This window comes from Hemicordylus capensis, chromosome 11, assembly GCF_027244095.1.
Source record: "Hemicordylus capensis ecotype Gifberg chromosome 11, rHemCap1.1.pri, whole genome shotgun sequence".
Taxonomy (NCBI): Eukaryota; Metazoa; Chordata; class Lepidosauria; order Squamata; family Cordylidae; genus Hemicordylus; species Hemicordylus capensis.
Genome location: NC_069667.1, coordinates 23,723,406 through 23,750,093, shown reverse-complemented (window position 1 = coordinate 23,750,093; position 26,688 = coordinate 23,723,406). Strand labels below are relative to the sequence as shown.

Sequence of the window (26,688 nt, the reverse complement as noted above, 5' to 3'; positions counted from 1 at the left end):
TTAGATTTTGTTTTACTTACTACTTACTTACTTGCACACACACACACACACACACACACACACTCACTCTCTCTCTCTCTCTCTCTCTCTCTCTCTCTCTCTTCCATAAGGTTTTGATGAACGTGAGCTGCTAGTCAATTGCACACCCTGATCAATACAAAGTTTTCCATGAACAACCATGTGCTGTTGAATCAAAGGTTCCAAATTTCCTCCCTGTCAGCAGCTCCAAGATGGGGCTGAGAGAGATTCCTGCCTGCAACCTTGCAGAAGCCGCTGCCAGTCTGTGTAGACAAGACTGAGCTAGATGGACCAAGGGCCTGACTCAGTATATGGCAGCTCCCTGTGAGCCTAAGCTCGTGCTGTAAGTTAAATATGTAACTCCAGGCCCTCAACACATTTGCTTTGGACCTAGGAGGACGCAGCTTGAAAATTCAGGAGCCAGACAATAGACAAAATTACTGGGCTTAGTGATGGAGATGGGCAGGCAGCAAATGGGCTTCTCATCATCCCCTTTACAAATAACATCCCTAGAACAGGAAAAGGCCTGCCTGGGACAAATGAAGATATTATTCTATAACTCTGTCTTTGAATAACCTAGACTAGCTACCCTGGCTAAATTTTTAGGTGCCCTGGCTCCCTGGTGCCTGGGATTTGTCATGCCCTGGGTTACTCCTGCTCTTTGATCTGCCCCTGGAGATTTCTCATAGATTTGGTGTCGTTTGGGAAAGAGCAGACTTCAGGAGGAACGTGAGGTTATGTGCTGATCCAAACAGAAGAGCTGTATCGATATGAGATGTTACCAGGAAGCTTTTCACATGAAGCCCTTTAACCCACATCTCCTTCAGAATGGAGGGGCTGCGTTCACATATTGGCCAGATTTACCCCGAAGTCCCTGCGAGTTATCGGGGAGCAGTTCACACACAATTTGGGTTGTTCACAGCGCGTTAGAGTGCAACCCGATTTGTATCCGGGGTAAAAAATTCCACTATTTGTGTAGGTTTTTTGGGACAACTTTGAGTTTGCAGTAAAGCCTCCCCTTAAACTTGCGGTAAAACCTGCAGTGCATAAAAGCCCTTGGGTGCTAATCAGATTTTTTTGAACCATTGGCCAACATGACCAGCAGCAGCCCTCCGTCAATGTTAGAGGATCCACTGAATGCATCTTGAAAGGCAGCGCTGATGGTGTCGTCTGGCTGGGCTGCTACGGAATGATTCAAAACCCCTTCCGGGCAATTGTGCACCCACTGTTTCCAATGGAAGGAATGCTACAAGGAGCACAATTTCACACCATTCCTCGGCAGCCCTGCACTACACCTCCTGGATTACCTTTTCAGTTATGCAGCAGCCCTGGCGGGCCCTTTACAATGATGAAGGGTTGCTGGTCATGTTAGCCACATTAGTTTGTTTCAAGTATGCTCCTTAAGGGGACATGAGCCCGATTCAGAAATTCTGCTGTATGGGTGTATCGATGTCTGTACGCTCGTACTTCTGTTTGTGTGAATGACTGTATGTGTGTTCATTTTAAAAGTTAACCTGGATACAAGCCCTTCAAATGCAGTGTACAGATAGGAAGCATACTGCTGTACTTGCATCCAGCGTCCAGCATAATATGTGAATGACTGTACCTGTATGCAGGTCTGTACCTGTGTACACTGTACACTCATTGTACGAGTGTTGAACATAACTTGTGAATGGGCCTTGAGTGTCACTGTCTTATCCCTATGTGGCCTATAATCAGGGGTGGGTGTATGCTTCACTTCCATCAGAGTTCAGGAAAAAAATGACTGTGCAGAATCCTTCCTCTCTCTCTCTCTCTCTCTCTCTCTCTCTCTCTCTCTCTTTTAAAAAGCAAGTCTCTGATCTTCCAGTTTCAGTATATACTTGTTACTATATAAACTGTATAAGTTTTCCTTACAGGAATTTGAAGTGTCCATTTCTTGTCCCTCCCAATGAAAAGCAAAAGCAGAATAAATTATGCAAAACATTTAAAACATAGAATAAATCATGCCAAGTTGACTAATGCGTAATTGACCAATTTTATACGGGCTGCTAAATTCAGGTCTTGCTGCCACAGGGTGCAGATGTTCTTGGTGCAGAATTATTTATTTCTGTTCCATGCAAGTGTACACAGCATTGCTTGGTGGCATTTGCAGAAAATGTGGGCGTGGCAGCTAGTAGAGTTTTGTGACTGTGAACAGAGAAGTCCTGCTTTGAATCTTGCCTCTGCCATGAACTCACTAGGGGAGCTTTAGGCAAATCTCTCTCTCTCTCTTTCCATCTGCAACATAGGGATAGCTACCTTATAGGACTGTTGTAAGATTTAGAGCAACTGAGAAAAGAGGCACCTTTTTAAAGTGTGAGCAGTGGGGGAGCAACTGGCCCTATCCGACCCCAACACAGCATCCCTCCAGTGGCTGTTGCTGGTGTCTGCCTTATGTTTCTTTTTAGATTGTGAGCTCTTTGGGGACAGGGAGCCATCTTTCTTTGAGTTTGTGTTTGTTTGTTTGTTCCTCTATGTAATCCACTTGACAGACTCTTGTTAAAAAGCAATATATAAATATTCTTGCTATTATTATTAGTAGTAATAATATCTGTGAACATGCTAACACTCTCTAAAAATGCTGAGCATTATTATCTACATTATCGTGTGCTGCTTTTTAACCTTACTGATTAAAAAGCAACGCACAATATAATATTAAACCAGGTTGGATGCGGTTCTTGGTTTCTTAGGAAACCAAGTTCCTCCTATTTTGCTTCCTAAGAGGAAGCAGGAGAGGTCCTCCAAGTCCGAGATGTCTTTTAAATCCAGTTGTCAGGCAGACTGAGTCACGTCTTCGCCTCCTGCCAGGAACCACTTTTGCTGGTCCTGGGCTGAACAAAACCCAAGTGGTTAATGTCTAGGGGTGGAAGCCTGACGCTTTTTGTTGACTGCACCAGCCAAGAAGGCAAACAGGGCCTGCCTTGCAAGCACAGCAGTTTGCAGTTCTGATTTCACCCTGGCGCTCACCCCATCTGGGTGAGATGCTTAAAATCCAGGTAGAACCCAGAATCTCGGGGGACATGGCAACTCTAGGCACAGAGCAGAGGAAGAGATGAAGGTGCCCCGATGACTGAAGGTCTCTCTGTCCAGTTTTTAAAGTTGGAAATGCACATCCTTTTTTAAAGTTTCTTGAGAGCTAGACACTTGGTCAGGTTAAAAATCCTGAAACCATGAATGCTCAGATTGCTGTGTTAGCAGCCATGTTCTGTTTTTCAGCTTCTGGCACCCCTTGCCGTGAAAAATCACTCTTATGCTTTAAAGTCTAAAATGCAAAACGTTAATATGAAATCGGATCTGTGAGGTTCCTCTATTAGCAGTTTGGAGGGAAACGGCTGCTAGGCATTTAATGGCTCCTCTCCTAATGCAAACGTTGATCCCAACTTCCCGAGAAGTGGGATGTTGCCTCTCGAGAAGCAAGGCTGTTTGTTAGTTTTGGCTGAAGAACAGGCTGTTATTTTAAAGTGAGGAAAAGACTTGTTGGCTCCAGCGCAGAAATATCTGCAAAATTCGCCCCTCCTTCCCCCCACCCCCCGTTTAGTATGCACAGCTTTTTTTGCAGAAATGCATCACACAATGTTCTGCTCCTTGGCTGGGTATGAAATTATTAAAGACTCTCACTGGTTTTAGAAGCAATATTGTGTATTCCAACTGAAGTGGCTCTTCCTAACTTGGATATTTCAGCGATTGTATCATGGCAACTGGCCCTGTGGATGTCCTGGAGCTGCCGGAGACAGAAGAAACAGGTGAGGAATTTTCAAGTAAGTAAATCTATTGGAACTCTGATGGCCGTTTTGGAACATAGGAAGCTGTCGTATGCTATAAGTGCATCAGAACAGCCCTGCTGGATCAGGCCCAAGGAGGCCCATCTAGTCCAGCATCCTGCTTCACACAGTGCCCCCCAAATGCCTTTGGGAAGCCCACAGGGAAGAGGTCTGTGCACGCCCTCTCTCCTGCGGTTGCTCCCCTGCAACTGGGATTGAGAGGCATCATGCCTCTGAGGCTGGAGGTGGCCCAGAGCCACCAGGCAAGTAGCCATTGAGAGACCTGTCCACCATGAATCTGTCTAAGTCCCTTTTAAAGCCATCCAAGATGGTGGCCATCACCACATCCCATGGCAAGGAATTCCATAGATCAACCATGCACTCTGTGCAAAAGTACTTCCTCTTGTCGGTCCTACATTTCCCAACCTTCACTTTCAAGGGGTGACCCCTGGTTCTAGTGTGAGAGAGGGAGAAAAATTTCTCTCTGTCCACCCTCTCCACTCCATGCATAATCTTATACACCTTGATCTTGTCTCTTTCCAAGGTAAAGAGCCCCAGATGCTGTAGCCTAGCCCCTGCTAACTGGGCAAAGAGGCACCTTTTACCGTGGTGATTCTCTTTTTTTAGCAGGGGGAGAGTAACTGGCCCTATCCACCCCCAGCATAGTACTTCCAGTGACTGTTGCTGGTGTGTGTCTTATGCTTCTTTTTAGAATGTGAGCCCTTTGGGGACAGGGAGCCATCTTATTTGTTTGTTATCTCTCTTTGTAAACCGCCCTGAGCCATTTTTGGAAGGGCGGTATAGAAATCGAATTAATAATAATAATAATGATGATGATGATGATGAAGGTGCTCCCGCCCCCTGATCATCTGGGTTGGCCTCTTCTGCACCTTTTCCAGTTCTATAATATCCTTCTTAAGATATGGTGACCAAAGCTGTCACCGAGTCAGACCCTTGGTCCATCTAGCTCAGTATTGTCTACACAGACAGGCAGCGGCTTCTCCAAGGCTGCAGGCAGGCGTCTCTCCCAGGCCTATCTTGGAGATGCTACCAGGGAGGGAACCTGGAACTTTCTGTATGCAGAATCTGCGTAGCTCAGCAAATGTGCATGCTCACCGGTAATGGACGGACACTTCTCCAGCGTTCCCTGTCTCCTCTCTCTCATTCCCCAAGACCAGTGGGGTGATCACACTCGGCATCCAAGGGTGTCCTTTAAATCCTGTTAAATGCTGCCATTGTGGCCGACTCCTCTCTCCCGCCAGAGCAGGGCAGAGAGAAGCCAAGTGGCACCTTGGAGCCATTGTGTGCCTTCTCAAAGTGGCCAGTGTCTGACGCCCTCCACTGCGGATGGCAGCACCGTCTTGATGCAGTCACACACGCTGGCACAGGCCGAGAGAGACGGCCATGCTGGCAAAATGATTCAGGGGCCGGGGAGACAAACCCTCGCTGAAGTGATGCTTTGTTTGGCCAAGAGGCCTTCCAGCTGTGCATATGGAGTGTGCTCACTAACCTCGTCCCCCGTTAGCTTGTGTGCTGAGCTAAGAGGAAAACGCTCTGCTCATCTGTAGACTTCTTTGTATCCCAGTTGCGTGCAGCACAGCAGCGAAGAGGTCTCGTCCTGGAGACATAGGAAGTTTTTGTCATCTCGCTTTATTTACCAGCATGGTGTAGTGGCTAGAGTGCTGGACTAGGACCGGGGAGACCCGCGTTCAAATCCCCATTCAGCCATTTAAAAAAAACTAGCTGGGTGACTCTGGGCCAGTCACTTCTCTCTCAGCCTCACCTACTTCACAGGGTTGTTGTGAGGAGAAACATAAGTAGGTAGTACATCACTCTGGGCTCCTTGGAGGAAGAGCGGGATATAAAATGTAAAACAACAACAACAAATATGCAAGGGAGCTGCAGCTTAAAGATGCTGATCGTTAATCAAGGAGCATCAGTGTTCGCCCTAAAAGGAAGTAGCATGCATTCTTCTCATAGCTTCATCTTGCATGTAGAAGGTTCCATGTTTCCTCCCGGGCACCTCCAAGATAGGGCTGGGCTCTTGCCTGCCACCTTGGAGAAGCGGCTGCCAATCTGGGTAGACAATCCTGAGCTCCTGCCTGTGGGCTTCCCAGAGGCATCTGGTGGGCCACTGTGGGAAACAGGATGCTGGACTAGATGGGCTTCCTTGGGCCTGATCCAGCAGGGCTGTTCATATGTTCCTATCATAAAGATAGCTTGGCTAAATCGAACCGAGCCAGAACCCCGATCCCTGTTCGGGGTGCCAGAACCGAACCAGGTAGACCAGTTTTGTGTGCGTCCTTAATAATTGTACATGCATACACATGTGTACACTGTACGGAGACTGTATGTGTGTTGAACATCATATATGGCGTATAGTTTGCCCTCAAATCAGAGTAACAAACTGTGGCCTGATCCCGGCATGATTGCAAACTCTGGTTTTTGTAAATTAAACTGCAGTTGCCTTTGAACAAAATTGCAATCTGTGGGCCTGGTCTACGTAGGAGCAGGAGGAGGTGGCAGAATCCATACTGGCTTATACCACTTCAGGCTGCCGGCAGGGTATACTTCTCTTGGCTAAAACACCAACTACCAACCCTCCCTGTAAGTAGACGACTAGCATATCAGGAAGTAAGCTAAGCTGGCTTCAGGTAAGCTAAGATGTTGGACTACAACTCCCATCATCCCCATGCAAAGCGCATGCTCTATTACAGCACAATTGTGTCTTTCCAAGGAGTGTCAAAGTTTTGACGCCTTTTCCACTGCACTCTGAGGTTTTTAATTCCTCTTGCAGGAAAGAAAAAATCCAAGTTTCAGACTTTTAAGAACTTCTTTGCCAAGAAGAAGAAGCGGAAAGAGCCCTCATCTCCGGTGGGAGCAGGCCATCTGAAGCCGAGCCAGTCCAGTAGCGATGTCAGCGCCCCGAACCTCGATTCCAGCCTCCTCCATTTGCCGAAAGAGCCAGGGTAAGGCCGTGCAGCCATCTTGTACCAACAGGTTAAAAGCAGGAATTGTCCCAGAGCGACACATTTCATTCAATTCAGTGCACACAAACAGATCCCAGTGGCAGTGCTGGGGCTAGAATGTCAGGAATTTCCTCTTTTCCGTTTGCAACGTACCTCAAAACAGCAGTGTGGTTAAAAAAAACAAAAACAAAAACAAGCCAAAAAAAAACATTTTGAAAAATCCTCTGGACTGTTTAAGCTCACAGAAGTGCTGAGAGACGGGATTTGACTGTCTGCTGTTTGAAATTCGTCCAGACAGCACTAATTAGCACAAGAGGGGTATTTTTTGTTTTGGTCATATGCTGGCTGAAATTATGTTCCTATAATGCTCTAAGCAGCTCCCAGGCCCTGTTGGTGGGAGAAAGAAGAACTCCATCCTTCTGCTCCGGCTGGCCCTACCAAGAAGCAGGGTGGAACAGGTTTGCTTGGGGTGGAAGATTCTAGGGTACAGCAGCCCCTATCCAGCACTTCTCCCCATGGATGGCTTACACAGAAAGAAAGGCGAAATGGTGCCTTGCTGCTTTCCCTTTTCCCTGGGTAGAAAATTTTAAAACAACAAGTATGGACCTGCAACAGAACGTTGCATGGTGCACATGTATTAACTGAGCTGGGTGAAAGTTTTAGGCACCTTTCATCCTCGGAAAACAGAAGGGGTTGTAACTGTCTTGAGGGAGTATTCGTCAAGCTGAGAAATTTCCAGCTCTTTTTGTTCAAGCCCTCCCCCCTCCTCCCCCCTGCTGAGTTGCGTTACCTCTGCCCACCTGATTGTCTGTTAACTGCCCTCTGAGTCCATGGACATTCCATTTCATTGAGCTATATTGAGGCATTGAGCTATATTGAGGCCACCTGATTGTCTGTTAACTGCCCTCTGAGTCCGTAGACGTTCCATTTCATTGAGTTATATTGAGGCAGTTTGCTCTCTTAGTCCCCCCCCCACATTTTAGTGAAACCCACATATCTGTGGGTTCCCTCTCCCCAGGTGTTCCAGTGATGTGTCCATAATATCATAACATTTCCTCGTTTAAAAATAAAGATACATTGTTGTTATTGTACAACAACATAGGAAGCCTTTGGGGAAAGCAGCAAAATATTATTTAAACAACATTTAAAATGTGGAGCTCTATCAGATTCTAAACAGACCTTTCCTCCCCTCCTTTCAGATCCAAAGGGAGCATGGGTAGCAAAGCCTTATCGCATGACAGCGTCTTCATTTTTGAGTCGTCGCCTGAAGTGGTGGGGAAAACATGTTCGCATGAAAATCTACCTGGGAAAGTGAAAAGCTTGCAGGTAAGAGGATTGATTTCCAGCTCTCTCAAGGGCTGTAGCTTCTCATCACTTCTTCAGTGGAGGTGTGTCTAGTTTAGTGTTTGTCTAGTTTAGTGTCTAGTTTAGTGTCCAGTTTAGTGTCCGGTTTAGTTATGGTTATTGACCAAAGATGCCGGGGAGGGAACTTAGAATCTGAGAATCTGAGCATAGGCTCTCCTCCTCAGATAATTTAAGTCCATTTAAAATTGTATATCCCGCCTTTCTTTCAAAAGAAACTCAAGATGGCTTACAACGAAAATCCCCCCTGCCCCAACACACACAGCAAGAATGCAGGTGCTCTTCCCAGAGTGGCCCCATCCCCTACGGGGAATATCTTACAGCGCTCACACGCTAAGCGCCTGTTCAAATGCAAACCAGGGCAGACCCTGCTTAGCGAAGGGGGCAATTCATGCTTGCCACCACAAGACCAGCTCTCCACATCCTTGGTTCTTGATAGCTGCAGTCACCAGAGGCAGGGAACATGCCCCCCAGCTTCATAGTTAAACTATAAATAGTGGTATGTTTGTGGTTTTTATGGTCTTAACTGATTTCAGTGTGTTATTGTGATTTTGATGGCGTTTTATTGTGTATTAATTTTTGTAAACCACCGTGGGAGAAATTTAATGAAAGGCGGTACAGAAATTGAACTGTACACTATAATAAATATGTGCAAATCAGTAGATCTTGCAAGACTGCAATTAGCCCATCCTGGTCTAAATTACAAACTCTGTCTGGTTGGAAACTGGCAGGAAACTGACTCACGAGTTTTGTTTTTAAAACGGAGTCTTTATTCCTCATCCCACTTGAAGTGCTTGTGGTCACGTGAACAAAACAAAGGAACCAAAGGGCTGGTTGGGAGGTGCTCCCGAACTTAAGTATCTTATTTGTCTATCTTTGTCCTTTCTCTTGCTATCAGCTGCAGACACAGTTTGCTGCAAGGGACTTTCCTTCCTCCCAGGACACACACTGAGCTTTCCTTAACAGCTTCCTTATCATTTTCATAGCCACAGCTGCGCTTAGCTGGCTGGCATGTACCGGGAGAGCAGTTCAGAGGCTGCAAATGAAGCGAGTTCCCATGAGCACAGCACATAGGAACACAGGAAGCTGCCATATACTGAGTCAGACCATTGGTCTATCTAGCTCAGTATTGTCTACCCAGACTGGCAGCGGCTTCTCCAAGGTTGCAGGCAGGAATCTCTCTCAGCCCTATCTTGGAGATGCTGCCAGGGAGGAAGCTTGGAAGGGGAAACTTAAATTTTGTTAGGAAGCATGTTCCAGAGAAGGTGTTCTCTTAAATACCTCGGACCCAAGCCATTTAGGGCTTTATAAGTAATGACCAGCACTTTGTATTTTGCCCGGAAACTTATTGCAGCCATTGTCGTTCTTCTAAAATGGGTGTAATATGATTTCTTTGGGCCACTTATCCCCTTTGCTAAGCAGGGTCTGCCCTGGTTTGCATTTGGATAGGAGGCTACCTGTGTGAGCATGGTAAGATATTCTGCTCAGGGGATGGGGCTGCTCTGGGAAGAGCAGAAGGTTCCAAGTTCCCTCCCTGGCAACATCTCCAAGAAAGGGCTGAGAGAGATGCCTGACTACAACCTTGGAGAAGCCGCTGCCAGTCTGGGTAGATAATACTGAGCTAGATGGACCCAAGGGTCCGACTCAGTATGTGGCAGCTTCCTATGTTCCTATGTTTTTTTGAAAGGGATTTCAAAAAGCCTGTGTTGCTCTCTCTCTTCCCTGCACCGCAATAGCTTCAGTTGCAACAGAATTTCCAGCTTGGATCACCGCCTCGAATGATCACCAGTAAGAAAGCAGAAGATGCAGGTGCCGTTTCAGAGGATGACGGATTACCCAGAAGCCCTCCAGAAATCTCCACCCTCCATGATGTTCTGACCTGTTCTGCAAGTAAGGTATGCATCAGCACTTTGCTCATGAGAGGTAATAGAAATGTGAGATATGGTCGACACCGACTTGACAGCACTCCTATCTATCTATCTATCTATCTATCTATCTATCTATCTATCTATCTATCTATCTATCTATCGCACTGGTTCCTGCCTCACTTATATTCATGGGCTCAAGTCATCCTTGTCTCTGCAGTTCAGTTGTTTGGTACCCTGCCCCCCCATCATGCAGTGGTAACATGTGGAATTGGAAGCCGAGTGGGGTGGCCATTAGATATGCCATACTCATGTCATGGGTTATTGCAAATCTACTATGTTAAATTGGGCTATCGCCTGAGCAAAGAGACCTTAATTGATGAATCCCATGAGTTTTAGCTGATGAATTCAGTACATCGACATCTCAACTTTGCACGTGAGAAAATTGGTTCTAAAGCAAAAAAGGCATCACCGGCGCCCCCTCCCCGCAACAAGGAACATCTCTTCTTCTGAGATGATGCTGCCATCTGCAGGTTTTAAAAGTACTAGTAGCAAAATAAGATTTAAACCCCCTGCTGCTTTAAGATTGAATCTGGAGCATTTTGAGTTGCTCAGAATGGTCTTTATCAACTAATGCAAGGTTGAGGCCCTGACTGTACATGCACATGCACAACGGTGTCTCTTTTGCTTGCTCAGAGTCCTAGTCAGCAATGTGGTCAGCCTCGTGTGTGTATGTGGGGGGGGGGATGCTGTGTTGACCCCCTCCTGTTTCCCCCTTTTATACTCTCTCATAACCATCCTTTTATATGCTATCCATCATGCTTCCCTTGACTTACCCTTCTCCCTTATTTCCTCCTGCAGTCCTGCAACCTTGTCCAGCGCCAGAGTTCTTTGAGTTTAGGTGGGACAGACAGTGAAGATGAGCAGGTAAATCACGGCTTTTCCTGCCGTTGAGATGAACGCACGGAGCTTCCTAACATGGACCCCGTGCTGCCTACCCCGCGTGGCTCTCTTTGTGGTGGCGGCGGTCTGAGCGTTTGTGTTTGTCATATGGCTGCACTGCTTTTAGGGCTTCCGTTTGAATCTGTACACCGCCTTGAGCCCCCTCTGGAGAGGCAGGGCTCCCTGCGCTATGGATCAATGTAAAAGCAGTTGCTTCAGTCGTTCACCATCCAGAGCCTCCATGGATTATTTTTGCTTCCCTGGATGCTACAGTGTCATCAGGCTGTGCCAGCCACTGCGGAGTATAATGGCTTGCTTTTGCTCGTCAGCTCCTTTCACTTGATGCATCTTTATCCCATGCGTGTCCCATCCTTTCTCAAAGGAGCTCATGGCTGTGTAACCCCCTGTGAAGTAGATTAGAGTGGTTCCCAATGCTGGGTCCCCAGATGCTGTCGGACTACAATGCCCATCATCCCTAGGTCATTCAGGTAAAGAAGAGATCCCTCTTATCAGACTTCTGTGTGCCCAAGGCGGGGCACCACATTTGTTTGTTTGTTTGTTTGTTTGTTTTATTTTTACACTTATATCCTGCTTTTCCTCCGAGGAGTGGAGAAGAGAGCTGGTCTTGTGGTAGCAAGCATGACTTGTCCCCTTAGCTGAGCAGGGTCCACCCTGGTTGCATGTGAATGGGAGACTAGAAGTGTGAGCCCTGTAAGGGGAATCCCTTAGGGGATGGAACCACTCTGGGAAGAGCATCTAGGTTCCAAGTTCCCTCCCTGGCAGCATCTCCAAGAACATAGGAAGTGAGTCAGACCATTGGTCTGTCTAGCTCAGTATTGTCTACACAGACTGGCAGCGGCTTCTCCAAGGTTGCAGGCAGGAGTATCTCTCTCAGCCCTATCTTGGAGATGCTGCCAGGGAGGGAACTTGGGACCTAGATGCTCTTCCCAGAGTGGCTCCATCCCCTGAGGGGAATCTCTTCCAGTGCTCACACATCAAGTCTCCCATTCATTTGCAACCAAGGCGGACCCTGCTTAGCTATACGGACAAGTCATGCTTGCCCCCGAGGGAATAATGGCCTTCTTGGACAGCAATCTACGTGTCTGGGCTCATGGAGTCCATGAAATGCCCTTCGTAGTCCAAAGAATCTAACATTACTTGTTTGTGTGTCTGAATATTTTAGCTTTTCAACCCACTCAGGGCAGGTGAGTTGAGCACAATAATCATGAGGAACGGAAAGCACATGACCTTGCCTGTCTGATGTTTCAGGTCCCTTCAGAAGCCTCCTCCAGGCCGACTAGTCCACTCTCCTCCGTGGCCCCCACGCGCCCCGCCTCGCCAAGGTGCCGCCTGCTTCCCGCTGACTTCAACAGCCCGGCCACTCCACTGGGCTGTCTGGATACCTCCGCAGCCAAGCACAGGATTGCGATAAATCCACGGAAGCAGAAAGCTTTTGCCAGTAAAAACCAGAATCATGCTGTGAGTGTCGTCTTTGGCGAGGGAGTCTACCTTGTAAGCCTCCTGTTCGTTACACTCTTCAGAGGTGGCTCTGCTCTGAGAAGTGTCCCTTACTAGAAGGAAGGCCTGGTCAATCTAGCTTTGTACTAGATTGTGGTGGCAAAATGCTGAGGAACTAGGGAAAGCTGTATCACTGCAGACAATAGCCCTATTCGCACATGATGTTCAACAGTCATGCAATCTGTGCAGAGCATACACAGGCCCAGACCAGTGTTCCCTCTAACAGGGATTTCCAGATGTTGTTGACTACAAGTCCCAGAACCCCCAAGCAAACGCCATTAGAGCTGAGAATTCTGGGAGTTGTAGTCAACAACATCTGGGAATCCCTGTTAGAGGGAACACTGGTCTAGACAGGGGCGGCCCTTTCATGAGGCCAGGTGAAGCAGTCGCCTCAGGAGGCAGGTTATTGGGCCACCAGGAGGGCAGCAAGTTCCCCACCACCACAAACTATTGCCATTGGTTTCCTTCAAAATAGTGAAATGGACCTTATATTATGGCTTTGGTTATATCCATGTGTGTTTAAATACACATTTTTTTAATTTATTGTATTCAGTGTATATACCACCCTTCCTAAAGTGGCACAGGGTGGTTTACATTAAAATCAAATGGATGGGTCAGCTGGGCAAGTTTTAAAACTGATAGATCCACTGGGTCCAATTTACATTTTCAATTTGAATATAATCGATGGGTCAGTGGAGTAAAAAGGCAGACAGGTTTACATGTTTGTTTTAAATGTTTATATGCTGTCGTCCAGGGCAATACCGTTTAGGACGGCTGACAAAATTAGTAAAATGGATAAAACAGTATAAAATTAATGAGCGAACGACTCTTTCATTGGTGGAAAGATGCTCTTGTTCACATTTAATTCAAAGATCAAGGGGTCCTCCTCTTCCTGTTCTCCAAGCATCCCTTTCTTTGTCACGCCAGGTGGAACTGCTGGAAACGGAGCAAGGCCTCCCTGTTATTGCTGAAGGCAAAAGAAGCTGTGTGAAGTTGCTTGAAGCGGGCAGCCAAATGAAAGAATGGGAAGGTAATGGCTGTGTGTGTATGAACCTGCATGTGCACAAGACAGTGCAGAGGAGAAGAAACTTTGTGTGAGTTCCAAAGGCCAAAAACCACCCTCTTTTTCTCCCCCCCCCTTTATTTTCTGCATAGGCTTATCAATTCTGAATGCAAGTGAGAGTTGGACTCACAATATGCTTCCCACAACGAGGACTCTGGATCCTTTGCGTTACTCTTGGAATGCTGGTCCTGGTGTGGATAGGATTCGTCTCCCTGCCCCGGAGACCCACAACTGTATAGGAACAGATTTAAAGGCCAGTGTGATGGCAGCCTGTCCAAGTGCGGGGTCTTCCCTCACAAAGCGTGAAGAAGAGATGGAAGAGGCGGGGGTAAAAACAACTTGGGGTCAAAGGGACAGTCTCAAGCTGAATGCACAAAACTCTGGGAAAGAGGCCATTGAGACTTCTGAATCTTTACAGACTGAAACTGAAACTTCTGGGCTCTCTGATGCACAGCTTTCTGCCTTGTATGCTGATGGTGTGGGAAAGGACGTTGATGTATCAGTAGAACGGAGCCAAATGACCTGCCCAAAACCTGTAGATCAAAAGACAAAGTACCCCAGGAGTGTCAAAGAGGCAAGACATGTTGACAGGGCCAAAGACAGGCCTGGTGAGGGGAACAGTTCTGTCTCTCTCGAAACAGATCCTGCACTGATCGCTCTACAGTTTTTTTCACCCACTTTGGAAGCTCCCTCGGAAGCAAAGACACCTGTGGTCGCAGGTCCACCAGGCAAAGAAGATGCAGGGAAGCCAGCAGAGACAGAACTTCCACCCTTTGAAGACCATGGGAAGCCAACACCAGTGCTGCAGGAAGAGTCGGCCATCTTGGATGCCAATGTAGATAGTCACCTGCTTCAGAATGCAGGGGGCAAGAAACCATTTCTCCCAGTGGAATTTCATGGCCCTTTGTTGAACAGTGGCCTAGACAGTTGGGAGACGGATGTCCCCAGAAAGACGGGCAACTCCTCTGTGGGAAATCTAGCTGCCTCAGGATCTGCTGAGGTGGCTCCTCAGAGTAGCCCTCATGATGATGATGATGCCAGAGAAGACCAGAGAGAAGGTGTGAAAATAGAAGAGAAAAGCAAAGCTCCAGATGAGACAGTGAAGACACCATCCAGGTCTGCGTCTGCGAAGCCGGTCAGGTTCACCATTGCCCCAGCCTGGCAAAGGTCCCTCTCAGGCGGCTCAGGTTCCATAGATGGTTCCCCATCTTCACCCATAAGTCCAGAGTTGTTTGAAGCAATGCCTTTGTTAGATACTGCTGCACAGGGGAGTTTACAGAACAGTCTGGAAAGACTTGACAGGGATCATCGAAACGCTGCGGCCATCTTGAATGCTGCCATGGAATGGGCAAATGTGGATTCCCCGAACCATGAGAGTCCCTTTGGGGTTAAGCTGAGGAGAACGTCCTCTTTGCTGAAATACCAAACTGAACAGCAACGTCACGAGCCTCCCAAACAGCTGCCGTTAGTGGCTTCTGAAGGCCCCTCTGTCTCCATTAAAGATGAGCTGAAGTCCTCGGGTTCCAGGAAGCCGTTCCAGAATCTTCCAAGCGCCGTGAAACCTTCCGTTACAAAACCTGGCTGCCAGGACGAGAAAAACGTCTCCAAGGCCAAACTGGAAGAAGCGGCAACTAAGCAGCCGATGGGGAAATCTCCAGGTATTTCACCACCCTCTTCACAGCGATGGCGTTGGCCTGAAGAGGCAAACGCCGTAAGCGTGGTGGCGGGCGTTTCTGTGACTGCCCCAGCCATGCAACCATGGAAACGCCCGCTATCACGCTTATGGTGTTTGCCTCTTCAGGCAAATGCCATAACTGTGAAGAGTGTGGGGAGGGTGGTGCTTCTGCACTGGGGGGCGAGACTTCCGGGTGTACTCTGGGATGCTGTCCATGAGTGCCGTGTCTGTTCCCCCCGCCCCACCACATCTAAACAGGGTTAGAGGTGGCCCGAAATGTGTTAGTTGCTGAGGCGGAAGGTCAAAATGGTGTCCCCCATGGTGGTCTACACCAGGGATTCTCAGCGTTCTGGGTCCCTAGATGTTATTGGACTTCAGCAACCATAATCCCCAACCAAAGGCCATTGGGTCTGGGGATTATGGGAGTTGAAGTCCAGTAACATCTGAGGACCCAACGTTGAGAATCCCTGGTCTGTACCATAATTGTAAACAAAATATCGTATTTACCTGAATGGAAAGCTTCTCTGAATGTAAGACCATGCCTTAAAAGATAGAGGTTAAATATAGGTATAATCTAGATTTACCCCAAAGAAAGAGGACTCTGAATCTAAGATGACATATTTAACAGGAAAGAAATTGAGAAAAACCATGTCAAGCCACCTAATGGCACAGCGGGGAAGTAACTTGCCTAGCGAGCATGAGATTGCCAGTTCGAATCCCCGTTGGTATGTTTCCCAGACTATGGGAAACACCTTTATCGGGCAGCAGCGATATAGGAAGATGGTGAAAGGCATCATCTCACACTACGCGGGAGGAGATAGCCATGGTCAACCCCTCCTGGATTCTACCAAAGACAACCACAGGGCTCTGTGGGTGCCAGGAGTCGACACCGACTCGACGGCACAACTTTACTTTAGATTCGGGTAAATATGACACCGGTCCATCTGCTTCCCTTTAATCAGGCTCTCTGAGCTGTTGCCTAAGGTTAGCTGCCTCCCTGCTTAATAAGGGGTCTGGATAGAATAATTATTCCAGAAGTAGGGAGAAGATGGGGCAAAAGCAATGGGGAACAAAGTGTGGCACGCAGCTTGCTCAGGCAGTTCTAAGATGAAAGACTGACCAGCTTCTCATAAATCCTTTTCTCCTAGAGCAAACTGCAGCTGCCCAATTGGAACCCCTCTCTTCTGAACCGACGTGGATTTCAGTGGCCAAGCAAAAGCAGAAGGGTTTCCAGGGCTCCCCTCTTGCCAAAGGACACCCCAAGGAGGAGAAGCCCTTGGTCAAAACAAAGCAAGAGAGAGAGAAGCGCACGGACACTTCTCAGCAGGAAAAGGTGAGGCCATAGGAATCCTGCCTTTAGCCCTGGTTCCAATTATTGAAGTAATAGAGCTGGATATCAGATTCTGTTCAGTAACGGAAGGCTTCAGACAGAGCTTTCTTTTTGTGTGACCATGGCAGGGAAGGAAGTCAACCATGTTTACTCCTTCAACACATTCTCTCCAACCTTGCTACACCCCTGAGGAATAAGCTTGATGTGAGATATGCACAACCAAATAGATCTTTTTTAAAAACTGAAGTTCCTAAACTGAAGGTAGTATCCGTTCTGCATTGTATAAACCATGTTCTTGCTTTTGCTTTCTAGCAAGGAAACCCTACTGGTGAGAACGTACTGAAAAAGAGTACCACTCCTCATCTGCGTGGCCATAAGACCACAGAGCAGCTGAAGATGACGGCATCCACTACAACAGGTACTGGAAACAGAGACGAGAAAGGGGGTCTCAGAGTTTTGCAAGTGAGTTGGATTCCGATAGAGCGTCGAGCTGGAGCGAGACCAGGTAGCCACGCTGGGCCATTAGATCCAAATTCACAGAGTTAGTAGAATAATGGCTGATGTTCTGCGCAGCATGACACAGGCGGTTCTCAACCAACCATGCCGTTGCAGAGATCTCAAGCCATGCCTGCGATGTTGCACAAGAGCATTGGAAGTATCGTTGCACAAATGCGATCATGTCGTTTGACATGTGAGTGCTCTTGGGCAACTCTGATGGCAGTATGTTAAATGCCTACCGCAGCACGGTGGTTGAGAATCGCCCATGTTACTCTGCACAGAAATGCAGCCAGTATCTTTATTAGGTCCAGCTAACGCTCACGACGTTGTATACGAGCTTCTGGGTTGCCCAGATGTTTTGATCTAGCTGGATGTCCAAGAAGAGGGTTTTGGCGGGCAGGCAGGTGCAAAGGAGAAGGATTTTATTTTATTACATTTTTATCTCCTCTTTCTTCCATCATGGAACTCCAGCTGATATACGCAGGGCTCCCAGGTGATCTCCCATCCAGGTACTGACCCGATCGAGACCTGCTGGACTCCAGCAAGGTGGCTCTGCAGCATGTGCCTTCCCAGCATGCCCTGGGAAAATGGGTGGTTCAAAGCAGAGCTTTGCGCTTGAGCTGTGTCTGGCTTTGTTTGCTGATAGCTTCAGCCTGAAGAGAGAATGGAAGAGGGCCATGATGTCTCCATTAGGGTTAGAGCAGGGGTGGGCAAAACTAGCCCTCTAGCTGTCGTTGAACTACAACTCCCTTCATTCCCACTTGTGGCTGGGGGTGATGGGAGTTGTAGTTCAGCAACATCTGGTGTACCGCAGGCGGAGAACCTCTGGGTTGGAGCATTGATATCAAGTGAAGAGTGAGGCATGTAAACCGTGACTCTCGTGTCCTGCTGTTTTTAGAAGGGTGTGATAAGAACTATCTTCCCTCAAGAGGCTGCTTCAGAGCTCAGCCAGAGAGGGTTGCCAAGCAGTGAAAAGGTGCATGGAGGGGGAGAGGGTGCAATTTCACTGATCTCCCTTTCCTCTGAAAGAGCTATTTGGCTGCTGGGAATATGTCCCCGAGGGCTCTGTAACCCTCAGGCACACATTCCTGGCAGCTAAATAGCACTTTCAGAGGAAGGGGAGGTTGACAAAAATTGTTTGTCATCCACACCCATATGGCTGGTCAGCAACGCTCTCTGGCTGAGCTCCAAAGCAGTCTCTTACTGTAACACAGCTCCTGTTCTGCCTTCTAATGCCCCAGAAGATGTGAGCTGGTACCTAACCTGGCAACTGGGAAGTGCTCCATCTTTACACCCTGCCTGTGCATCGTGTCTGTGGTGTACATTTATTTATTTGTTTAATAAATGTGTCTCTCACTTAAAAAACAAATAAAACAAAACATGTTCAAAAGGTGGCTCAAAACCTTAAAATAACAAAATCACAAAAATAAACAGGCAGGAACAACAGATTCAAGAGCCAGTGCAGAATGTAAAATCAGCTATACAGAGTCTTACAAGGTCTTTTAAGGTCCATTGCAAAATGGAGCAGGAAGGGACTTGATGGATTTTCCTGAGGAGAGCATTCAAGGGCTGCGGTGCCACCACAGAGAAGGCCCCGGTGCCCATCCATTGAATCAGAGCTCATGACAGGTCAGAGTGTGAGCCTGTGAAGCTGGTTTGGGGGCTTAGGCTAAGGCAGTCATTAAGAAAACCCAGTTCCAGGCTGTTTAGGACTAGGACACACCAATTTATAACTTATAATAGCAGCAAAAACTTTGTCAAGAGCTGCATTTTTACTGCACTTCCAAAGGAATTGCAGCCCATAAATTTAACCAGATTATTGGTTCAATTGGCAGCTCTTTGACTGCTGTTAAGGGCCAATAAAATCAAAGGGACTTGGACTGCGTCAACACGGGGCATCTGAGGAACAGCCTCAGGAACCCTATGAAGCTTCCGTCTACTGCATCAGACCTTTAGCCCATCTAGCTTGTATACCATGACTAGCAGCAGCTCTGATTCAATCTCTGTTGCCCATCCATTCAGCCAGAGTTCATGGCAGGCCAGAGAGGTCTTTCCTAGCCCTACCTGGAGATGCTAAGCCCTGAACCTGGGACCTTCTGCATGCACAGCAGATGCTCTACCACCAAGCAACAGCTTCTTGCCTCCAGCCTTCGGCAGCCTGTGCCCTCTTATGTACAAGATTTCCTTAAATTCCATTCACCTCTTGGTGGAATGCAGCTGGGGCGGTCTTCGTGTTCTTCTGTCATGGTTTCAGGTGTCGCTTCAACTTCTGTTTTAAATACAACCTGGCCTGATAATTGTACTGCAGACTCCGGGAGGGAAAGGGACTTGAGAACTCTGCTAAGGTTTTCGGCTCGCTGTCTTGCTTTTGTTTTCCAGAGGCGCCGGTCAGGACGTCCCCTCAGGAAGCGCCTCGGGTGGGAAAGGAAACGAGGCCACCGCCAAGCCTCTCCATATCCTCGTGCAGCCCTGCTGAGCCCCCGTGGCTATCACTGGCGAAGAAGAAGGCCAAGGCATGGAGCGAAATGCCCCAGATTGTCCAGTAGCTCTTCAGGAGTCTTTTGTCTACACTGCCAATAGCTGTATTAATAGTGTATAATGGAGGCTCTCACACTGGGTCCCCAGGCGGTGTTCAACTTCATCTCCCATAATCCCCAGCCACAATAGCCTTGTGGCTGGGGATTATGGGAGTTGTAGTCCAGCAACACCTGGGGCCTCAAGTCTGAGAATCCCTGGTGTATAACAATGTCTTCACTGTGAGCAGTATTTTTTTTTTAAAGGGTTGAAGTGGAAGTCTTACGTTGGGTGGGGTAGGGAGAAAAACGTATTTTAATTTGTCATTCCCTGAAGATGGCTTTCTACTGAAGACTGGACCCAAGGCTGCCATCAGAATTAATACACTGAATACTTTCCACTGTAACACAGGAACTTAGGAAGCTGCCATATACTGAGTCAGGCCACTGGTCCATTTAGCTCAGTATTGTCAACACTGACTGGCAGCAACTCTCCAAGACTTCCAGCAGGAGTCTTTCCCAATCCAGCCAGGGAGTGAATCCTGGACCTTCTGAAAGGACGCAGCTGCTCAACCAGGGGAATATTGTCCAGTGCTCACATGTAGTCACCCCTCCAAATGCCAACCAGGGCAGACTCTCCTTAGCACAGGGACAGTTCTTCCTTCCTACCACACAACCAGCTTTCCTCCAGGAAACTTCACTTATCCTGTGTCAACACTGGCATCAAAGACTGCTGAGAAGGATCCTGAAAGTTGATCACACATTTCTCTTAAGACGCTTAAGCTACACCCAAGACGGTGGGTAACAGGCACGGTGTGACGGCACTTGGATGCTGCAAACCGGGTCTGCTGCAGACTTCTAAGGGCATTCCACGGCTGCTGCTCAGAGGCATCATCTCCCAACAATGGGGAAACCATGGTGGGCCGAATGGCTCAAGAGCTCAGTAATCCGAATCCATGCATTTCCCGATGGTATTGCTGCAAAACCTGGGTCTCTAATGGAAAAAGAGGAGACAAGTTGGCTGGAGGCGGTTCTTCCTTCAGTGTCCAACTCTCTTTCCTCAGAAGAGTTGCCAGTGTTAGTAGCTGCTGTTCAGCAGCTGGGTGCTTACAGCCAAATAGATCTCGCCCTGCCTGCCACTGTAGAGCAGGAAGCTGTTAATTGGTTCATCCAGGCTTTACAGTGGTCCCAGTGGCTTGTTTGGAAAGGAACAAACTGCTCAGGGGCCGTTTAGCAACTCTCCTCTTGCCTGTTGCATTTTTCGGCATCTTATTCTTAATGGAGAATAGGGGTGTGTGCAAATCGTAATCTGCTCTTTGATTCAACCTCAAATTGAATCGCAGACCCCTCCAAATGAATCATCAGAAGTAGTTGACTTGGGCAGCTGCCTCGACGAATCACCCCCGATTCGACCCGAATCTATTCAGGTGATTCGGATGCCATTTAGAGGTCCTTTTTGCTGGGAAATCAGGCCTTAAAATGGTGCTTCTGTCTGGGGAGAGCTGGTCTGCCCATTGGGATGAGCAGATACACCAACCCTCCACTCCGGCCTCTGTGCTTCAGCCCTCCTCAGAGGGCTCATCAACCCGCTAATCCCAATTGGTAGACCATTGCTCGCTGGAAAGAAGTGCCATTTTGAGGCCCATTCCCCCACCAAAATGGGCCTCAAAATTGCGTCTGAATAGATTCGGGTCGAATTGGGGGTGATTCCATTTGATCCCGAATCTGACCCTTTCTTTTCAGGGCAATCCGATTCTTGGTAAAATAATTGAACCACCCCCATTCAACCTGAATCAATTCGTGAGCAAATCAAATTGCACATCCCTAATGGAGAACTCTGGACCTCAACTCCCATCATCCCTGACTACAATAAACGGCAGCTGGGGTGATGGGAGTTGTAGTCCCACAGCTGGAGAGCCTCCAGCTGTGCACACCTGCTCTAGAGGGCTAATCTGATGCAGTTACCCAGTCGTGTGTCCTGTCCAGCTCAAGACCAGTTTCTCGACGCAGGTGTGTCTGTACCTGTGCAGAGGGCTAGATGGCAGCACTGACTTAAAGCTGTGTGTGTCCCCAGGGTGTCATTGTGCAATGCATCCCTTCCTGTGAATCCTGAGCCTGCCATCCAGGATTGAGCTTGGTACTGCTCCATTTTGCTGTGAAGGGGAGAAACATCATGCCCGCTTGAGTTGGCCAGAAATGCCCTGGCAGGTGAAGAGTGTGGTGTGCTCCAGCTCCAGCTGGTTGCGTGAGTAGGAACAGAGGGCCACCACAGGAAGCTGCCTCCTACTGAGTCAGACCCTTGGCCCATCTAGCTCAGTACTGTCCACACTGACTGGCAGCAGCTCTCTGAGGTTTCAGGCAAAAGGGCTGGAGGTGCCACCAGGGACTGAACCCGGGACTTTCCATGGGCAAAGCAGATGCTCCACTACTGTGCTTCATTATCAGGGAAAACTCCGCCCCCCCCACCGCTCAGCCTGGAGAATTTATTCTTACCTGCACAAGGTAAGAATAATTCTTCCCCCACAGTCCAAGAAACTGGCACTGCAAGGCTTACCTTGGCATTACAGCAATTCCTGTTTGATGCTGTGCAGGTCTTTCCTTGGTATCGCTAACTTTGGGTTGCTGTCCTAACCTTTAATCCTCTTCGCCCTTCTACTTGGCAAAAGGCACCAAAAGCAATGCATTTTTTTTTTATTAATGGTCTTTGTCTTTTAAAAACACAGTATGTATATATGTTTTTGTAACCCTTGCGTTTCAGGACAACCTGTTTTTGTATGGTTCCTATATTTTGTTTGCTATTAAATACTGTTGTCATATGGGACTTTCTGGTGCCTTCAGGTGGCTAAACCCAGAAAGCCATTAATTTTTTAACTAGCTGTAAACTGAAAATCGATGATTGCCTGAGCAAGATTTTGACGCGTAGACAATCTTTTCGCCTATAAACATGAACCAAGACAAGATTTGGTCTGGCGGGGCGGGGGAATACAAAGCAGCCAACTGGCTGTAGCAAACATGAACAATGAGATAAGATATTTAAAGGGCAAGAGATTACTTGAATGGTGTGAGGAAGTCATGAATAGACATCCTGCATGCTAACAGAATTACAGAAACAAAGATAACTTGAGGGGAATTATGAATTAATGTGAATACTGTAGGGTCTCTTCAGCACTTGTTCTGAAAAGGGAGTATCAGACCCAATACAATACCGATCAATAACAAGAGATGATGTTCCAAACTGTCTGGAAAAACTGAAAAATAAATCGCCAGGGCCGGATGGCATCCATCCAAGAGTCCTCAGAGAACTCAAATGTTAAATAGCCAACCTCCTTGCTAAAATATATAACTTATCCCTGCAATCGGGCTCTGTACCAGGGGACTGGAAAGTAGCAAATATAACACCGATTTTCAAAAAGGGATCCAGGGGCAATCCGGGAAATTACAGGCCAGATTGCTTAACGTCCGTTCCAGGAAAATTGATGGACCGCATCCTCAAGGATAAGACTGTAAAGCAGATAGAAGAACAGGCCCTGCTGGGAGTGAACCAGCATGGCTTCTGCAAAGGTAAATCTTGCCTCACAAAACTTTGAGAGTGTCAACAAGTGTGTGGATCAAAGTGATCCGGTTGACATAGTCTACCTGGACTTCCAAAAAGCTTTAGACAAAGTTCATCATCAAAGACTCCTGAGGAAACTTAGTGGTCATGGGATAAGGGGACAAGTACATGTGTGGATTGCTAACTGGTTGAAAGATGGGAAACAGAGGGTGGGGATAAATGGAGAGTTTTCACAATGGAGGGAAGTAAGAAGTGTGGTCCCCCAGGGATCTGTACTGGGACCCGTACTTTTTAATTTATTCATAAATGATCTAGAAGTAGGGGTAAGCAGCAAGGTGGCCAAATTTGCAGATGATACCAAACTCTTTTGGGTATTGAAATCCAAAACGGATTGTGAGGAGCTCCAAAACGATCTCTCCAAACTGGGTGAGTGGGTGACAAAGTGACAAATGCTGTTCAATGTTGGCAAGTGTAAGGTGATGCACATTGGGACGAAAAACCCCAACCACGTATACGCTGATGAGATCTGAGCTGTCGGTGACCGACCAGGAGAGGGATCTTGGGGTCGTGGTGGACAGCTCGTTGAAAGTGTCGACTCAATGTGTGGCAGCTGTGAAAAAGGCCAATTCCATGCTAGGGATCATTAGGAAGGGGACTGAAAATAAAACAGCTGATATTATAATGCCCTTATACAAAACTATGGTGCGGCCACACCTGGAGTACTGTGTACAATTCTGGTCATCACATCTAAAAGAGGACATTGTAGAACTGGAAAAGGTGCAGAAGAGGGCCAATATTTGCCAATATTCAGTGGCAGAAGAAGATGATCCTTGGACCAACCTGCTATTGTTTTGCTCACTAAAATAATCTCTTTCCTTCCTTTCTATAATCTCTTTGGAGCAGAATAGGAACATAGGAAGCTACCATATACCAAGTCAGACCATTGGTCTATCTAGCTTAGCATTGTCTTCACAGACTGGCAGCGGCTTCTGCAAGGTTGCGGGCAGGAACCTCTCTCAGCCCTATCTTGGAGATGCTGCCAGGGAGGGAACTTGGAACCTTCTGCTCTTCCCTGAGAGGCTCCATCCCCTGAGCGGAATATCTTCCAGTGCTCACACATCAAGTATCCCATTCAAATGCAACCAGGACAGATCCTGCTTAGCTAAGGGGACAAGTCATGCTTGCTACACAAGACCAGCTCTCCTCTCCAATAATATACCACACAGCATAGTTCTAGAGGCTGGGATCAGAAGAGACCAGTGCCTGTGCAGAAAGTGCTTCTGCTCATGGTGGGAGGGGTTGCCAATTCCCCCTTCCCACTGCAAGCCCTGCCTTGGATCTGCTATGGAGGATGCCCCAGCCTCCGGGAACATTTTGGGTTCGCGGAGCTACAGGGGGAGTGGGGGAAGAAACGCCCTTGGTTTCTTATCCACATTTAGCCTCAAACACGGTCATCTTACTTAATGTACAACTAGAGTACCTAATAGGATTTTAATAGCTTCAGAGAGAAGGCAGTTGTTGAACAAGAAAAGTCTGTTTTTTTAGAAACTCCAGATATTGGCAGTGAGAGGCTGTAACGCAGATTTCAAGAACATCTGGTAGAATTAGTTGACACAATGGCGATGCAATACTCATGATGGATTAATTATATTGGGGAAAGTTTCAGATCTAAGAGTGTGGATTTTAAACAGTGGGACATAGAACACTGAAGCCGACATATACATGTTGAAACATCAGCTCTTTCTTGCCATTCTCTTTTTAATGCCACAACTTTCGCAATACAAAAGGTCTGGAGAGAAGTATTGTCGCTAATCCATCTGGTAGAGTTATGCCAATATAACGTTTTGGGAAATGGTTTTCACTTACAGGACTGTAAGTATTTTGAATACATAGAATAACTTGCTGGCCCATAAGATGGTGGCTGACTAGCTGCCTTCAAGTGGCAAAGGAATAGCTACTCTGCTCCGATGTTCTTGTAAACAGCTTCCAACTAGCCGCAGAATAGAGGCAACCTTTGGCCAGCCTGGAAATGTGCGGGTTTTGCTCTGGAAAACAAACACACACACACAGACACACACACACCCCTCGAAAGTTGTTTTCAGTCGAGCTCTCTAACCTTTAGTTACCCATATTATGTAACTGTATTATGTAACTTCTAACCCCTCCTCCAGCCAGTCTTGCTCAATTATCCACTTCCCCCCCACATACGATGTTTTCATGAAAGGTGTGTCTGTTTATTTATCAACTTTTATCTCCTGACGCCCATATTCCTTGTGTGGACAAACTAAACAAGAGTGTGGAACGGAGCAGAGCCGGAGTTCCAAGAGAACGTGTGAGATTTTCCTGTACAAGGAAAAAAAATTGTACACATTTCCTGTACAAATACCAAAAAGATACCATATTATAAGGGAGGAGAGCTGGTCTTCACAAGAACAGCCCTCTCGGCATTTGGATCCAGAGGGCACACATTTCGTTCCAGTCCTTGAATTGTCCCCCATAATGATTCTGTAGAGGACTCCAGGCTTTCTAGGTTTTCTAGCTTGTTGGATTCTATCTCTTCTCTAACATGCAATGCTACACCACCTCCCATCCACCCCTCCCTGTCCTTTCTGTCGAGTTTGTATCCAGGAATAACAGTCTGGTGGTAGCGAGCATGAATTGTCCCCTTTGCTAAGCAAGATCTGCCCTGGTTCACATTTGAATGGGAGACATGTGTGAGCACTGTAAGATATTCCCATTGGGGATGGATGGGGCCCCTCTGGGAAAAGCGTCTGCATGCTTGCATGCAGAAGGTTCCAAGTTCCCTCCCTGGCAGCATCTCCAAGACAGGGTTGAGAGAGATTCCTGCCTGCAACCTTGGAGAAGTTGCTGCCAGTTTGTGTAGACAATACTGAGCGAGATGAACCAATGGCCTGACTCAGTATAAGCCAAGGCAACTTCCTTTGTTCCTGTGATATAAAAGTGTCACCCTGAACCATTTTTTATGCTTATTTATTATTCTTATTAATGTTTTGAGTGGTTGGTGGGTTTTCTTTGGTTGAATTGTGTTTAACCTCGAGTCATTTTTTAAAATGCTTATCTATATTTCTTATGAGTTTTAAAACGTTTTTCTTGTGGCTTATTGAATTGGTTTAAACCAGTTCTGTTGGTTGATTGGCCTCCTGTGGAAGGCAGGATGAAGACCAAAATCCAGTGGTCCCTTGTGTTTCTTTTTAGATTGCGAGCTCTTTGGGGACAGAAAACCATCTTATTTTTCTGCATTAAGTGCTTTGTGAACTTTTGTTGAAAGGCAGTACACAAATATTTTAGTTGTCATTGTCTGCCATTTGTTGTAAACCGCCCAGAGACGCAAGTTTTGGGCGGTATAAAAATATGCTAAATAAAATAAAATGAATAGAGGCAATACAACAATGCTTTCCTCCTGAAAAGTAGAAGTGCTTTCCAGGAGGTGGGCACAAACCTGGATGCTTTGTAAGAGCAAATTCAAATCCGACCTAATGCTGACTCAACACCACCACCAATGAGAATATGCCAACACCCACAGAAGCCAGTCAGGTTATAAAAGCCACACAGACACAACCCCTGGCCTGCATTAATCCA

The 26,688-nt window shown here is 47.2% G+C and overlaps 1 protein-coding gene across 8 annotated transcripts in view; it reads left to right on the top strand.

Annotated features, from left to right (window-relative positions):
* The window catches only part of KIAA1210 (KIAA1210 ortholog), a 37,004-nt gene extending 14,648 nt beyond the window's left edge, over positions 1-22,356 (top strand). For 3 of the 8 annotated variants that reach the window (XM_053274361.1, XM_053274360.1, XM_053274357.1), the window contains exons 2-12: positions 3,721-3,797; positions 6,598-6,769; positions 7,969-8,095; positions 9,868-10,026; positions 10,858-10,923; positions 12,208-12,417; positions 13,384-13,486; positions 13,612-15,177; positions 16,343-16,527; positions 16,837-16,942; positions 19,402-22,356. In XM_053274361.1, the coding sequence (XP_053130336.1) occupies positions 3,731-3,797; positions 6,598-6,769; positions 7,969-8,095; positions 9,868-10,026; positions 10,858-10,923; positions 12,208-12,417; positions 13,384-13,486; positions 13,612-15,177; positions 16,343-16,527; positions 16,837-16,942; positions 19,402-19,568 (2,928 nt within the window). In that variant the 5' untranslated portion in view covers positions 3,721-3,730 and the 3' untranslated portion in view covers positions 19,569-22,356. Of the gene's footprint in view, positions 1-314; positions 362-3,720; positions 3,798-6,597; positions 6,770-7,968; positions 8,096-9,867; positions 10,027-10,857; positions 10,924-12,207; positions 12,418-13,383; positions 13,487-13,611; positions 15,178-16,342; positions 16,528-16,836; positions 16,943-17,493; positions 17,532-19,401 lie in introns of those variants that run through there. The other 5 variants (XM_053274362.1, XM_053274359.1, XM_053274365.1 and 2 more) reach the window with 4 other exon arrangements.
* Positions 22,357-26,688: the final 4,332 nt, after the last annotated feature.